The 16,838-nt window shown below is 36.8% G+C and overlaps 1 protein-coding gene across 15 annotated transcripts in view; it reads right to left on the bottom strand.

Moving 5' to 3' along the window:
* The window catches only part of ACE2 (angiotensin converting enzyme 2), a 106,799-nt gene continuing 89,961 nt past the window's right edge, over window positions 1-16,838 (bottom strand). For 14 of the 15 annotated variants that reach the window (XM_074192383.1, XM_074192392.1, XM_074192380.1 and 11 more), the window contains 7 exons: window positions 16,422-16,544; window positions 15,863-16,035; window positions 15,139-15,245; window positions 12,682-12,782; window positions 7,457-7,567; window positions 5,085-5,279; window positions 1-2,151 (listed from right to left, as the gene is read on the bottom strand). In XM_074192383.1, coding sequence (XP_074048484.1) covers window positions 2,031-2,151; window positions 5,085-5,279; window positions 7,457-7,567; window positions 12,682-12,782; window positions 15,139-15,245; window positions 15,863-16,035; window positions 16,422-16,544 — 931 coding nt within the window. In that variant the 3' untranslated portion in view covers window positions 1-2,030. The remainder of the gene's footprint in view (window positions 2,152-5,084; window positions 5,280-7,456; window positions 7,568-12,681; window positions 12,783-15,138; window positions 15,246-15,862; window positions 16,036-16,421; window positions 16,545-16,838) is intronic. The other variant, XM_074192395.1, reaches the window with a different exon arrangement.

Genomic DNA, 16,838 nt, shown 5'->3' with positions numbered 1-16,838 from the left:
GAGTCAAGAAGACAATATGCTCTTTTTTATTTTTTTGACCACCTTTGATTTTTGGGATCCCATCAATTGTGGGATCACAAATAGAAACACATTATTGAAGACAGTTATCTTTATCTTTGTTTTAGTTATCTTTTATTATTATTATTCATCAACCTCAGTTTTGCATGGGAAGTTTTCCTTTCCATCCCAAGAAACTTTAATAGTTGGCTCATGGCTTGCCCCTTGGGAATGGGAATCCTGTGATTTCTATACTTATGAGATGTTTTAAAGGGGTGCACCAGGTCAAATCAAGAGGTATGTTCATTCTTGTGCTGGTTACTCTGGCTGGGAAGTTGGGAGAGATAGAAAATACTGTTCTTGCCTTCAGGAGATTCATGATCTAAGGGTGTCCCTCACTGATACAGTTTTGTACTTGTGGACATACAGAGAAGGTTCTGAAAGCCTCTGAGAATCCTTATCATAATATCAATATCAAACTCAGAAAACTGGAAATGTTGCAAGATAAGAAAGTAGCTTTCTGTGGAGATTGTAGGATTTCAAGCAATTTCAAGGAAAATTTTAAATAATCTTGTACAATCCCCTTATTTCAGTGATGAAAAACTGAAACTCAGTAAGGTAAAATCATATAAGATGTCAATAGTATCAGAACTTGAACACAGATACTCTGAATTTCAGATCCACTAGTTTCTCCCTTCTACCTCCAAGATTGTCTGACTTTCTTTGTGACTCAGGTCAAATCCCACCTTTCTTGACTTCTCTCCCTTTTCCTCCTGCTCCTGAATGCCTTCCATCTATATATGCATGTCTTGTATGAGTACGTAATTATCTTGAATTCTCCCCCCTGAATGGGATAAAGTCTGATATTTCTTCAGGAGGATATTATAGATTGGAAAAAGCTGAGCTATGGGTTATGTCTCTTCTGCCCCTCCTCCCCTGACAAACAACTTCTGGGATGTTGGTGAATGTTACCATGACCAAAATGTATAGAGCAAACTGACCTTGGTCCTTATCTATTGAGTCCAGATGTCCATTAGGCTGGAGGAGAAACTTGTCTCTGTTTGAATTATATGCTTTTCTTTAAATTAGCTTACACACTTAGATTGTGAAGACCACATTCTTAACTAATGAGGATGGGTCAGTGCGGGGGGATGGCATTAGGGTATATTACTCCTAGAGTCCATGTCTTGGGGCCTCATTCTCTATCTTTATGGTTGAGTGGGGCACACTTCTCAAGAATTAAATAAAGGCTTTTTCTCTTCATACCTTGAGAAATCTCTGAAATTTATTTAAGGGGGTTAAATATATACCACACACCCCCTTCCCCTTCAGGCAATGAATTCCTTGAAATCAGGGACTAATTTTTGCTTTTCTTTGCATCCTCAGTCCTTACATAGGTCAGGCACATGATAAGCATTTAACAAATGCTTATTGAATGATTGACTGATAATACCATGCAGTCTTTCACGAGATTAACCCAGTTCTGATTCTTTGAAACCTCCTCATACCTATTCTTTAGAGTCATGTCTCAAGACTTGGATGGCCATTTGTGCAGTTGCCATGAATCTTAGAATGGGCTATAGATGTAACTCATTCTGTCCTTTGTCTGTTGTTCCACTTGTTACCATCAGTCTGCTAAGGACACAATCATTACAAGCAATAGATCAACATTTCACATACAAAGGTCACCATTTGCTACCACATGAGTCTCTTTTCCCACATCAAATAATACAGTAACTTTGTAAACTCAGATTTTCTTCTTCTTCTTGAACAGTCTCTTGGCGCTAAAGAAGCCATTCTTTCTTTACTTCTTGTCTCTTGGGGAAATTGAAGAAATGTGTAGGTATGAGGAAAGCAGTAAAAACTAGAAATGCAGTAGATTTGGTCCTGGAACTTTTTGTTGGAGTGAAAGTGGTTCCTGGTGGGAGTTGTACTTTGGATATTCAAGGGCGTTTGCAGGAGCCTCACCTTTGTTTATTACATGGTGTTAATATTTACAGGAAATGAAATGAAAAAGACAATTAAAAAATCTTCTAAAATGAAGTTTGGGCATCCTCAGTACTTTGGAAACCTGGATTATGTTGCCCCCCAATGGAATATACTTCAGAAGCATAGGGGTTGTCTGATTGTTTGGTTTCTTCTCCTGTGTTTCTCCTGTTATTTAAAAAGAAGATAGCATCAGTATTGAGGATCTCTACAGACTGGTAGGGATAGGTACTAGGGCCATGATTTCCTTGAAATAGAGCAATGGTTCCCAAGTAAAACAATTTGAACTCTGGGAGTTCTCAAGGAGGACCTTTCAAGATCCTTTCAAGGAGTCTATGAGATCAAAACTGTTCTTACAATAATTTTGTCCTAACACTACTACAAAATAGCAATGTCCTAAAATTAAGACATTATTAGCTTATCACAGATCTCCTTTTTGTGACTATCTGAGAAAAAAATTTCTTCATATATAGTTCAACAAAAATAATGTATTGCATCAGTCTGAATGCAGAAGGAGAAATCAATTATCTTTTTATTAAGGCAGATTATTAAAGAGATTTCAAACAATAGCAAGACAATGCAATTCTCTCTATTTTCAATTATTTTTTCATAAAAATACTGTTACCATATGAGTTTATTTTTTTCAATTATTTAAAATATCATCAGCTTTCATTTCTAATGTGGTAAACATCAATAAATATAATCCCTGTAAACAAAAGCACTTTAGAGTACTTAACAATTTTTAAGAGTGCTAAAAGGTCCTGAGACCCAAAAGTTTGAGAAATCATTGAGAATAAGAGAATTTCTATGTGAAGAAATTTCCACAATCACTACATGCAGGTACATTTCCTGCAACTTATAGTCTCAGAATTGGCTGACTCATTAAGGAATTACTCTGGTTGATAATACAGTCAGTTTTTTTCAGAGGCAAAATTAGAAACCAGGTCTCCCTAGCTTCTATGCTGGCTTTCTATCTAGCTCTTCTATACTAACTCTCCTGTAGTTCACTAATAATGTAGAAGAAAGAACCTCCATGAAACTCTTATCTATATAAGACACAATTTTCAAATAATCACTTAAGTATTAAATACTGGGGATGAAAGAATTAAAAAATGACATATTCTCTGTCCATAAAGGTTGACATTCTACTTCATAATATAGATCACAATTTCTTAACTTAGGGTCCATAAATTTCCAAAAATATTTTGACAATTTTTTTTATATTATTTTTTGTATTCCCATGCAACTTTTTTTATACAATAAAAAATTCAATATTTTAAGGAACCTTGAGACAGTTAGAACATTGAGTGGTTTAAATGCCAACCCTTGAGTCAAGATTACTTGACTAGAAATATAGCCTCAAACACTTCTAAGTTGTATAACACTGGGCAAGTCACTTAGCCTTTCTTGCCTCAGTTTTCTCATCTGTAAAATGATCTGGAGAAGGAAGTGGTAAACCATTCCAGTATCTCTGCCAAGAAAACCCCAAATGAGTTCACAAAGAGTTGTATACAACTGGAAAAAAATGACTAAACTGCATTTTAAGGAGCTGTAGGCTTCACTAGAAGGGATAAGGCAATGTATAGGCTATTGGGTCTACAGTCAGGAAGATTTGAGTTCAAATCCTACTCTATAAATATTTACTGCATGACATGAGAAAGTTACTTAATCTACCTGTCATCATCTATAAAATGGAGATATTAGTACCTACTCCCAGTGTTGTGGTGAGGATCAAATGAAGATAGCATTCAAAAAGCATTATGTAATGGTAGCTATTATTATTCATTATAAAGCAGAGCTAGAATTTGAATTCTGTTCTTCTGAGTCCAAGGCTAACTAAATGGAGCATTGGATATAATAATTTGACCTCAGATTCTGACTAGCTATATGACCCTGGGCAAGTCACTTAACTCTGTTTACCTCAGTTTTCTCATCTATAGAATGAACTGGAAAAGGAAATGACAACCTCAGCATCTTTGCCAAGGAAAAACTCAAATGTGGTCACAAAAAGTTAGATACAGTTGAATAACTGAACAACAGTTTTGGGGTTTTTTTTTCAGGTTTTTGCAAGGCAAATGGGGTTAAGTGGCTTGCCCAAGGCCACACAGCTACGTAATTATTAAGTGACTTGAGGCCAGATTTGAACTCAGGTACTCCTGACTCCAGGGCCAGTGCTCTATCCACTGCACCTGCTGTCCCCAACAGTTTCTTAATTTAGATACTCCCCCCGCCCATTTCATCACATAGAATTGTTTGGCAAGGACTTTCAAAGACATTGCCTTTAGTATCTTCACAATAACCCTAAGAGGTAGGTAATATACATTAAGGACACAATGGCCAGTGTAAAGAATGCTGTCTCTAAAATGAAGGGAGCTAGGTTCAAATTCTGCCATTATCATTTACCACTGGTGTGATCTTGAGAAAGGTCATTTTAATTCCTAGAACTCATCTTTTTCATCTGTAAATGGAGAGGATTGAACTAGATGCCTCTAAGAGCCTTCATGATCCTGTTTTTCATTTTACAAATGGCGGACATGAAATTCAGGACAGTTATTTGATTTCTGCAAGTGGTCATAAAATCAATAAAATTATTGTTATTCTCATCTTTCAGTAGCCCAAGTCTTCCTATTTCTAGTTCAATGTTTTCCCTTTAAATCAGATGTATCATATTCAGCAAAACTCCTGAAAAGTCCAAAACACATTAAAATATCATTGGAAAAATTAACAAAATAAATAAAAATGTAATACAGCAAAAAAAGTTAGCATATGGTTTTCTAAGTCAACATGCTGCCCCCCAATGATCCATTTCAATTTGAGTTAAATACCACTTGTCAAACCCTATATCATATTTTCAGTTTCTCATTCAGTCCACCAACCCTATTGATACTTATATATGTCAAGGATGAGTGGAAGATACTCAGTGGTTGGGCATATTCTTGATGCAGGGTTTTGCAACAAGATATAATGAAAACCTATTCTAATTTACATCTTAGAGGGCGTGTCCCCATCAATGAGCTAACAGGTCCTTTAGAATATAGGGACAGTGAATTTCTAATCCTTACTACAATTAAAGTATACAGACTCTAGAAAAGGCCACTTACTTCTTTCGATCTCTGATTCCAGTATAGATTAGGAATAAAATGCCAATAACCACAATTCCCATGACTACTCCAAATACAATCATCCATATAGTGACAGGTGGCTCATAAGGTGGTGCCAGTGTGGGGGGGATGCCCACAAATTCTAATGTATTATCATTCAGTTGGAAGATATCATTGATGCGACCCCTACAGAGCCTGTAAATAAGAACACAATTAATTAGAGAACCTAAAATAGAAATAAATGAATGAATGAATATATATATATATATATATATATATATATATATATATATATATATATATATATTTGTCAAATTATGAGAAGATAGAATCCACTGGAAAGGGTCCTGACATTGAAAAAGATTAAAGACAAAAGAAAAAGGTGATGTAGAGGACAGGAAGGATAGATAGTGTCATTGGACAGACTTTGAGAAATAGTGGAGGACAGAAGGACCTGGCATGCAATAGCCCCAAGAATCATACATGACTGAACAACAAGACATCCATCTGTCTCTCTCTCTCTCTCTCTCTCTCTCTCTCTCTCTTTCTCTATCTACACATGATTGAAAACAATACAGCTATCTATCTATCTATCCATCTATCTTTCTATCAATCTATCTTTTGGTATCTGTGTTACATATATGTATATATACACATACATATAAAACTTTAAAAAATTATAAACACATATATTTACATACACACACACACACACACACACACACACACACACACACACATATATATATTTATTTATACAACATATGTCCATAAACATATATACACAATCAGGACGGCTAGGTGGTGCAGTGGATAAAGCACCTGCCCTGGAGTCAAGAGTACCTGAGTTCAAATCGGGTCTCAGACACTTAATAATTACCTAGCTGTATGGCTTCAGGCAACCCACTTAACCCCACTGTCTTGCAAAAAAAAACCCCTAAAACACGCACACACACACACATATACACATATTGAAATGAGGAATGAAGAAAGGGTATTTTGGAGTTCTTGGAATTTCATCAATTATACTCCAAGTGAAAACTTAGAGCACTTGTCACAAATTCATAATAAGTCACAAGTGGTTTCAAGGCAGTTCTATCTATACCAGATAAGATTGGTCTGTTTCCTAAAAAGGGAAAGAACAGTTGAATATTCAGCATTCTAGACTGAATTGGTAATATTTTCTCGGAATATTTACACTGATTTCTGGAGTATATTTATTTTTTCTGGTGGGAGGAGACCACCAAACCTGGGATTTCATTGGTAGAAACATCAAAGGCAAAATGTCTCTCTACCAATTCAGTCTATCAATTGTTATATGGAGTATGGAGAAGTTGGGTGACTTGTCCAAGGTCACACAATCAAAAGGTGTCAGAGGCAGGACTTTGAACCAGGGTCTTCCTGACTCCACGGTCAGTTCTTTAATCAGTATTCAAAACAGAATACTCACCTTCACTTCGTCTTCTCCAGATCCACATAGAATAATAATTACCTAAGCCATTTTATCCACTGCAGAGAGAGCACTAAATTCTAGTTAACTAGAGAGGTCTGAGGTTCATAATATCATTGAAATCTGAGAGATAAAAGACTATCCCTAGCTAAAATTCTTAGCACAGATTGTTGCTGGCATTTCAGGTCAAGATATAACTATGCCCCAAAGCATATAAGCAGAAAGGAGAAAGAGACCAAATTTGGAATGATCGTTTTTGGTCCTCAGAATTTCAGTTTGGAAATCTAGAAACAGTGGTATGTTGGTAAATGTTTATCAATTGGTTCTCCAAACAAATAAATCCCTACTTGACACACTTTTAAGTTTAATCTTCACTATTAATATTTTCCCATCACTGTTAAAAGTCTAGACAATCAACAAAACAATAAATCAAGTCAATCTCTAGCAGCTGTCAAAAGTTTATATGAGCTGAACCCAGCCTGAAGATCTTTGTGGCTAAAAGACAATTCCTTTCAGTTAGTGAATCTGAAGGCAAAGAAAATGTACAGGCCTCTAAGAACCCTTCATTCTCACCTGAGATAGGTCAAATTTCTGAGGCAAACCTACTCTAAAATCAGAACCTATTTATTCCCAAGGGACAAAGGAAATGCCTAATGTAGCTTTTGGCCTATAATAGACTCTTTAATCACAACTGTTAACAAACTGTGGAATGGCAATTAAACCTCTTGAGGATTGAGAAATCTCAGAATATGATTCTTTTTCATGTCCTTTGGTAAAAACAATCAGATGTTTTTGATTTGGTATCCCCTTCATTCATGATGATGACCTTCTTTCCAGAACATAGACACACACACACACACACACACACACACACACACACACACACACACACACAAATTTTCTTTGGAAAACAATATGTCACCTGATCGCTTTTTCTACTTCTCCTCTGGGAATTACATTGTTTTGAAGAGTAGTGACATAGAAATAGAAGGAGACCCTGGGTTTCAAATCAAACACAATTACATTTTCATCCCTAGAAAAAAACATAAGATCCATTATTATTTATGATATAGAAGCCACAATAAATAGCATGAAGTCAAAGGACACTAATCATATTCTAGAGACAATATAAGAAGGAAATAATATTCAGAAGAAAATAATAATATGTTGAGTATGAATCATCATCATCAGGTCCCAGGAACTTGGTTAGTCATTACTGATCAGTTATCATGTCCTTCAGAAGTTGTTTATTTTAACAATATTGTTGTCTGCATATAAACTGTTCTCTTAATTCTGCTTATTTTACTCTACATCAGTTCATAGAAGTCTTCCAGGTTTCTCTGAAACTTTCTTTTTTATCATTTCTTATGGCATAATAGTATTTATATTATTATATAATATTTATATATTATAATAAGTAACCCTTGTTACAAGGGTTTATTTTTTTCTAATGGGAAGAGACATTGAAAATGGGAAGGAAAATAAAGAATTGTGAATTAAAAAATGAAATGAAATTCAATTTTAAAAAGAAAAGCAGACTTCCAGCCAAGATGGTGGAGAGAAGACAGGCACAGTTCTAAAGTCTCCTGATCTCTTCCCCATCTATCACATGAAACACACCTCTTAAAAGAATTCTGATCCAGAAAACCCAGAAAGAAAAGGCAGAAGAACAGCTACCTCAGGATTTGTCTCCCGCAGCAGCCTTGGAGGAATCTGGGCGGGTGAGTCTGGGCTCCAAGGGAGGATCTGCCCCGGATCAGCCAGATTAACAGCTAAATTGGAAAGGGGAGTCTGAGGGCCCGAGAGCAAACCTGCTGGATCAGTGGTGGGGCTGGACAAAAGGGGCCTGGGTCCGTGGGGAAGCAGAGAGGCGCTGCTGTTGGTGCTGTCCCCCTGGAGCTCCGGGACCAGGCTGGAGGAAGTATTCTGGTGCAGGAGAATGGAAGACACCATCCCTAGGCTTCTCGGGTCTGAGAAACTCTGAGGGCACAACTCCATTGCACAGAGGCTTCTCCTCAAACAAAGGCAAACTACTTCTGCCTCAGGCCCAGGTGTGTGAGCAGAAGAACCAGCCCAGCTGAGGAATGACCTCAGGCCAGGGTAATGCCCACCACTGAGTGAAGGCAAAAGAATTCAATAGTTCCAACTCCTGCCTTTGGGCAAAGGGAGAAGGCCTCCCAACCAAGGTCACAGACACTCCAGAGAGGCCAACCAGCACCTCTTACTGGCCAGCCAGAGAAACTGCACTCAGTAAAGCCTTTAGCGATCCCAAGCCCAGGTGAACCAGCCCCCCCCCCTCAAATCAAGGTCTTAGCATAATGAAGAAGGGTCAGCAGAAAGGTGGATCCATAGAAAAATTCCTGGAAGGGAAAGACCCCAACTCAGAGAGACCTGGAACCTCTGAGGAGAATACAATCTGGTCTCCAGCACAGAAAGACTTCCTTGAAGAAATAAGTAGGTGTAAAAGCAGAAGATGATTATAGTAAGCTGCTGTTTGATAAACCCAAAGAGTCTGGCCATTGGGATAAAAACCCCCTCTTTGATAAAAAATTGCTGGGAAAATTGGAATTTAGTATGGAAGAAACTTAGATTAGACCAACACCTCACACCCTTTACCAAGGTAAGATCCAAATGGTTACAGGACATAGACATAAAAAACAATACTATAAGCAAATTAGAAGATCAAGGACTAGTCTACCTGTCAGATCTATGGAAAGGGGAGCAGTTTATGACTAAGGAAGAGTTGGAGAACATCACCAATATCCAATTAGATGATTTCGATTACATTAAATTAAAAAGTTTTTGCACAGATAAAACCAACGTAACCAAGATCAAAAGAAATGTAGTAAATTGGGAAACAATCTTTACAACTAATGATTCTGACAAAGGACTCATTTCTAAAATATACAGAGAACTGAGTCATATTTTTAAAACAAAAAGACACTCCCCAATTGACAAATGGTCAAAGGATATGCAAAGGCAATTTTCAGATGAGGAGATCAAAGTAATTCATAGCCATATGAAAAAATGCTCTAAATCATTAATTATTAGAGAAATGCAAATTAAAGCTTCTCTAAGCTACCTCCTCATAACTCTCAGATTGGCCAGTATAACCAGGAAGGATAATGATCATTGTTGGAAAGGATGTAGGAAATCTGGGACACTATTACACTGTTGGTGGAGCTGTGAACTCATCCAACTCTTCTGGAGAGCTATTTGGAACTATGCCCAAATGGCAACAAAAATGTGCATACCCTTTGACCCAACAATACCACTACTGGGTCTATACCCTGAAGAGATGAAGAAAAAGGGTAAAAACATTACTTGTACAAAAATATTTATAGCAGCCCTGTTTGTGGTGGCAAAGAATTGGAAATCCAGTAAATGTCCTTCAATTGGGAAATGGCTTAGCAAACTGTGGTATATGTATGTCATGGAACACTATTGTTCTATAAGAAACCAGGAGGGACGGGATTTCAGGGAAACCTGGAGGGATTTGCATGAACTGATGCTGAGTGAGATGAGCAGATCCAGAAAAACACCGTACACCCTAACAGCAACATGGGAGTGATGTTCAACCTTGAAGGACTTCCTCATTCCATCAGGGCAACAATCAGGAACAATTTTGGGCTGTCTGCAAAGGAGAATACCATCTGTATCCAGATAAGGAGCTGTGGAGTTTGAACAAAGTGCAAGGACTATTCCCTTTAATTTAGAAAAAAAAGACAGATAGCTTATTGTCTGATCTTGTTACCTCTTAGACTTCTCTTGTCTTTAAGGATATGATTTCTCTCTCATCACACCCAATTTGGATCAAGTTACAACATGGAAACAAATAAAGACTGACAGAGTGCTCTCTGTGGGGGGGGGAGGGAAGCAAGATTGGGGGAAAATGTAAAACTCAATATCTTTAATAAAAATAAATTTAAATTAAGAAAAAAGAAAAGCATTAAGAATATGGAAAAGTGCCGTGATAAGGGGTAGAAGCATAATATAGGGTAGAGATGGGTACAATTTTTCATTATCCTTTCTCTATTTCAGGCAAAATTATGAAGGAAGTTATGTTTTGCTTCTTACTTCCTTTTTGGTCCCATTTGCTCATTATCTCATATTCTTGGGTCCTCAGTGCCTCATACTGCCCTATGACTTTTCAAAGACCCCAATTGGGGTCCCCAGACTAATTTTTAATTCTGGTTTCAAGCACTTACTAGACACTGCACAAGTCACTTAATCTCTACATCAGTTTCCTCATTTGTAAGATGGGGATGATAATGGCACTTGCCATTATAGGGTAAGAGTTATTGTAAGGATCAAATGAGAAAATTTTTCTAAGGAGATTAGTACTGTGTCCCATAGGGAAGAGACAGTAGGAAAGGGAAGGGAAGGAAATAAGCATTTATAGAGTGCTCAAAACTACAGTAAGACTTTTGGAATGGGGGAGAGAGAGAGAGAGAGAGAGAGAGAGAGAGAGAGAGAGAGAGAGAGAGAGAGAGACAGAGAGACAGAGAGACAGAGAGAGAGAGACAGAGAGACAGAGACAGAGAGACAGAGAGAGAGACAGAGAGAGAGAAAAGTTGAAAGAGAAAAAGAGGAATGAAGGGAGGGAGGGGGAGAAGGAAGGAGGGAGGAACAGTTTTATAGCTTTAAGTTTTAATAACTTAAAACTGAAATAACCTATGTGTATTAGTTAGGAGGCTCATAGACCTAGAGCTGAAATAAACTTCATTGGCCATGAACAGTTGAGGAAACTGAGATCAGCAAGGTGAAGTGACCTCTCACAGGGTGACAAAAGTAGTATTGGGGGAGATTTGAAGTCAGATTCTCCAATCTGACTTGACTATATTATATCATCATGCTTCCTTTACATAGGTCCACAATATTTCCCCCATAACTTTCACCTCCTTAATACACACACACACACACACACACACACACCCACACACACACACACACACACACACACACACACACACACAAACACACCCTCCTTCCAAGCTTCCTCCTGACGTGGTCCAGTATTAGTACTAGCAGATGAGAGAAACTGAGTACAGCCGAGCACTTGCCCTAGTCAACATAGGGAGTACTAAGTTATGGTTCTGGAGTCATTGGACCTTAGTTCTACTCTCATGTCTAATGCTTCCTAACTACGTGATGCCAGAAAAGTGATCACTCTGACTCTTAGCTTTTTTATCTGTAAAAAGTTGCTATTGTTCAGTCATTTCCATCTCTTTGTGATCTCATTTGGAATTTTCTTGGCAAAGATACTTGAGTGGTTTGCCATTTCCTTCTCCAGGTCATTTTATAGATGAGGAAACTGAGGCAAAAAAGTATTAAGTGATTTGTTCAGAGTCACACAGCTAATAAGTGTTTGAAGCTGGACTTAAAGTCTTGAAGATGAGTCTTCTTTGGCTCCCAACTAGCACTCATTCTATCTGTGTCATGTCTGCTCCCTGGGCAAGATGTCTGTGGTCAAAAAGGGAGAAGTAGAGCAAGGAAAGAAATACAGATTGGCTGGCCAAAATGGATGCTCCAGGAGGAACTCATTAATAGGAAAAAAAAACAGAAAATCATTGTAGGCATTCCATTTGCCAGATTGAAACATATACTATTCACTTTGTTTTTTTCATCCTGATTTCCTTGCAAGCCTTTATAACCAGGACAACATTCTTTAGACTACCAGTCCCCCTCAACTAGTTAGTGGGCAAAAAGTGTTCTCATTTTTCAGGTAACATGAAACAATCCAAGAAGAATAGTAATATCACATGCTGCCTTTACAAGAGCATCTGAGAAAAAAGACAAAGTGTTAAGAGGGGTGATTTTGTATCATGAGGGGAATATCTAAAATAGCTTGAGTTGGTTGGAGAAATAGTTAGACAAAAAAGGAGAGTTGGTCATTTCTGTTCGTAGGACTCAGGCAAAATAAGATAGATAAAACTACTACCATCACCATCCTTCTACCCCCTGGAAAGTTTTCTTATGTGAAGCAATATACAATTCACCCAAACTCTATGATAACTAATACAATGAAAAGATCCCTTACTGGTACTGGAGAAGACCTTCAGGTTAAACTGAATACCATCCCTTCCCCCCAAACCCCATCCCCACCAACACTAAGAGTTGAGCCAAGAACCCAATATAGTCACTCACGTAAAAGGGATGGTCTGATTTTTTTCTTTTAAAAAATACTGTCTCATGATAAAAGCAATTGATGACTTGAACAGATAAATTTCATTTTGATTCCAGTCATACTGTAGAGGGAGAAAAGGAAAGAATGTAAGCATGTGAGGGAAGAAACTGTTTCTCTTTTGTAGTTGTATTCCTAGTTCCCAGAACTATGAATAGTATATAATCAGTAACTTATAAATGTTTGTTGAGTGACTAATTACTTACCAAGGGTAATTTAATGAGACAAAAACTGATGATCATCAACTATCTGTTCTGAATCTGAGGTTTCTCAAGTTCACTTCTTTGATCTTCCAAGTGAGGTAAAATACCTATGCTTGCTCTGCAAGGTATGTATTTCAAATTTGTTTTTTCCAGGCTAGTCCTGACTCTAGTATGTATTCTTAATGATTTTTAATATAGAATGCCCCAAAATTCTTAGTGTAGTTTTAAACATTAATAGCTTACAAGTACACTAAGACTTTTGGAATGCCCTGTATATACCATTTTTTTCCATTTGCTAGTCTTATTGAGCACAGTAACCTGAATGACATTTTGGATCTTTCCAACTTTGCAATCCTTCCTATTCATTATAGAAAAAAAAAGAGTTCAACCATCATATAGATGCTTCACAAAGCCATTTTTACAAATGCTTCAACTTCATTTATTCAATAGCTATTGGTCTTGAAGACAAAATATGAGAGATGAATAATTATAGACTTCTCTAGATACAGAAGTGATTTTAAAAAAAGGGTTGAATCTCATCACAGGCTTAACATTACCATAGCTAGAACAGGCAACTAGAACCAAAGGATAACTATTTTTTCCAGGCAACTGACAGATACCAGTTAGCTGAGATCTATAACTCTTAGGAAGAAAATAGGATCAGAGATTTATAACTGGAAAGGACATTTGTCCCAGTCTCTCATTTTACATAGGGGGGGAAACTGAGGTCCAGCATTGCCCAAGTTTAAACAATAGTAAGTTACAGTGTCACAATTCAAACTCAGTACCTCTGACTCCAAATCCTTTGTACCAGACTGCCTCCTGTTCTAAGTTTGACATTCCTTGACATTATGATCCTTGTTAAAATATACAATGGGTCTCCTTGGCCATCCATAATTCTTTGCATTTTTATCAAATATTTAAATCCTACAATGAATGAGTGGTGTAGAGAGTGAATAATAAATGCTAATTGATTTGTTGATTAGTTTTAGCTAATAATAATAGTAGTGTGTACACTACTTCAATTGTTTGACTAGAAGAAAGAATATGTGTTCTCTTAGCTATATATATATATATATATATATATATATATATATATATATATATATACAAATTTGAGATAATTCTTTCAGGTAGAGAAACAAGAAATATGGCAGATTAGTTTCATTTTTTAATTTTTTCAAACATTAGAATTGATATTTGTTATGGCACATTTTATAAGGTTCATCTTTTTTTGTTCAATCGAGTCTGACTCTTCATGACCCCATTTAGGATTTTCTTGAAATTGAAGTGGTTTGCCATTTTCTTCTCCAGATCATTTTACAGATGAGGAAACTGAGGCAAAATGGCTTAAGCAACTTTCTCAGGGGCACATAGAAGTATCTAAGATTCTAAAATGAAACTAAACTTATGGGTGGGTCAGCAGCATCTTTCTCTGATATGAATAATAGTATCTTTGAATCTTATTTACATAATTTTCATACTTTTGCCCAGAAATCTCATTAATTACTATAACAACTTAAAGTGGTTATAAAAATAATAGCAATAGCAATAATAATTATTATAATAACAACTCACAGGTGTTAATATATCACTTAATGTTTTGAAAGCTCTTTATATGTATACTATTCAATTTTAACAACTTTTTGGGACAGGTAGGGAGAATATTATTCCCTTCCTCCTATTTAGCAAATAAGGAAACTGAGATGCAAAACCTTTAAGTAGAACTTAATGTTAAGCGAGTTATGGAAGAACTAAAACTTGAACCTATGTCCTCTGACTGTAAGTCTAGGGTCCTTTCCAGTTACAATTTGTTTTCAGTCATGTCAGATTCTTTGTGACAATTTGAGGTTTTCATGGCAAAGACACCAAAATGGTTTGCTGTCTCCTTTTCCAGCTCATTTTATAGAATGGAGGCAGAAGGGTTATGTGACTTGACCAGGATCACACAACTACTGTCTGAAACCAGATTTCAACTTGAGAAAATGAGTCTTTCTGAATTCAGGCTCCAGAACTTTATAACTGTGCTCCCTAGCTGCCTTTTCCAGTATACTTACCCAAACAGGCATCCCCAGAGAAAATTAAATACTAAAGGAAAAAAGTTTACATAGTAAAGTTATTAGGAGAATATATTTGTGCTGATGGTTTCTTATCTCACCCTCTTTTTTAATACAGAGCAAGAAAATAATGGAATGAGGAGTTGTTCAAGTTACTTACTGCATTATCTCCAAATGCTGATTTCAGACTTATCCTCACTTTGATTCTCTCTTCATCTGATTTAAAAGAAATGTCAAGATTAACTGCACTTTCATTTTTCTCTAGTGCTTGAATGTGAAATGAAGGAGAAGGAAAGGAGGTAGTGAGATCGAGATAGGAGTTACTAGATTTTTCTCTCGATAATCTTAATTCTCCCTTTCTTACAAGATTGAACACTTTCCAGAATGACCTTCCTATGATTTTTTTCCACTTTCTCTTTTCTTCTTTCCATTTTCCCTTCTCTTTTTTTCTATTTCTCTTCTCTTAATATACAAAATGATAGATGAGAGAGGTGGCAATAGTGAGGATTAGGAGAAATATTACTTTCCTCCTCTTCCCTCCCTCAGTTTTAAACTCTAAATCCTACAATATATTTAGTACAATATCAATGATAGAACAATTGAAAAATCACAGAATTTTAGAAGCAGAAGAAACCTTAGAAATCATCAGAGAAGTCCCATCATTTTATAAAGAATCAGTAAATGTGTAAGGAGCCCCACTGTGTATACAGAATAGAAAAGAGGATGTATACCATCAGAGATAATGCAATATTCATCCATTCATTCTCCAGATATTAATTTAGCATTTACTCTGTGGAAAGTATTATACTATGTATGTGGAATGACTGATTGGGGACTGTAGAAAGCAGAAGAGTTTAAGCCCTGAATGATTATTTGGTACTTACAAGGACTCCAGGCAGTATTCCAGCCTATAAATGCATTCTTGTTTTGTTCTTTCAGCCACGTTGATAAAGGTTCAAAGTATTCAAGCAATGGTTTTGCATCCATTGACTTACTTCCTACAACATTTTCTAATGCTTTTGTCCAAGGTTCTGATCTTCCCAACTTCAGCATAGCTCTGTACATGAAAGGAAAAGTGTTCAGTACCATACAGGAGATTCTAGATCTGTAGCCATATTGCAGTCTCATGTAACTTTGTTACTAGCAGTTAAATAAATAATTTCCTTTGATTTGGGCATTTTCTCCTATCCACATCGACCTAAGTTGTTCTGTTTTCCCTCTACACAATAATCAAAGGTAGCCATGTAGCTGTGATAGCCAAGGAGGTCTTCTCCCAGTGAGATCCAGTCATCCAATTGTTGTTCACTACATCCATAGCACAAAGTAATTGAAGAAAGATCCCTGAGATAGGATTCTTTCCTTTTTTTTCAGAAAGGCAATCAAAGGAAAATCTGGTAATGAAAGTACTAGGCAACAGAGGAAAAGGGGGGGATAGTTTCTTACTCCAGTTTTCTCCCGGCATCAATAGAGTTGGTGATATCACACTTATGGAGATCAGCTGAGGGCTGAGCAATTCTACAAAGAGCTTTATGGAACTGGAACTGATAAATAGTCCTTGTATAATATCTATATAAGAAACAAAGAGAAATCTCAATGTTAATTCCTTGGGGACAATCACAACTGGCCATGTAAGTTGTTCTTCCTCATACCACATACTCTGAAATTCAGCAATACTGGTCTTCTTGCTGTTCCTCACATAAGCTACTGATTTCCTGAGTCTAGACATTTTCACTGATTACCTTGGATCTTCTCCCCCCTCATTTCTGTCTCCTGGTTTCTTTCAAGACCCAGCTAAAATCTTGCCGCCTTTGTCCCTTAATTCTAGGGCCAGAACAGAATTTTCTGTTCTCCAATTTGGCC

This window comes from Macrotis lagotis, chromosome 6, assembly GCF_037893015.1.
Source record: "Macrotis lagotis isolate mMagLag1 chromosome 6, bilby.v1.9.chrom.fasta, whole genome shotgun sequence".
Taxonomy (NCBI): domain Eukaryota; kingdom Metazoa; phylum Chordata; class Mammalia; order Peramelemorphia; family Peramelidae; genus Macrotis; species Macrotis lagotis.
Note: the sequence above shows the minus strand (reverse complement) of the source record. Positions and strands in the feature narration are given on the sequence as shown.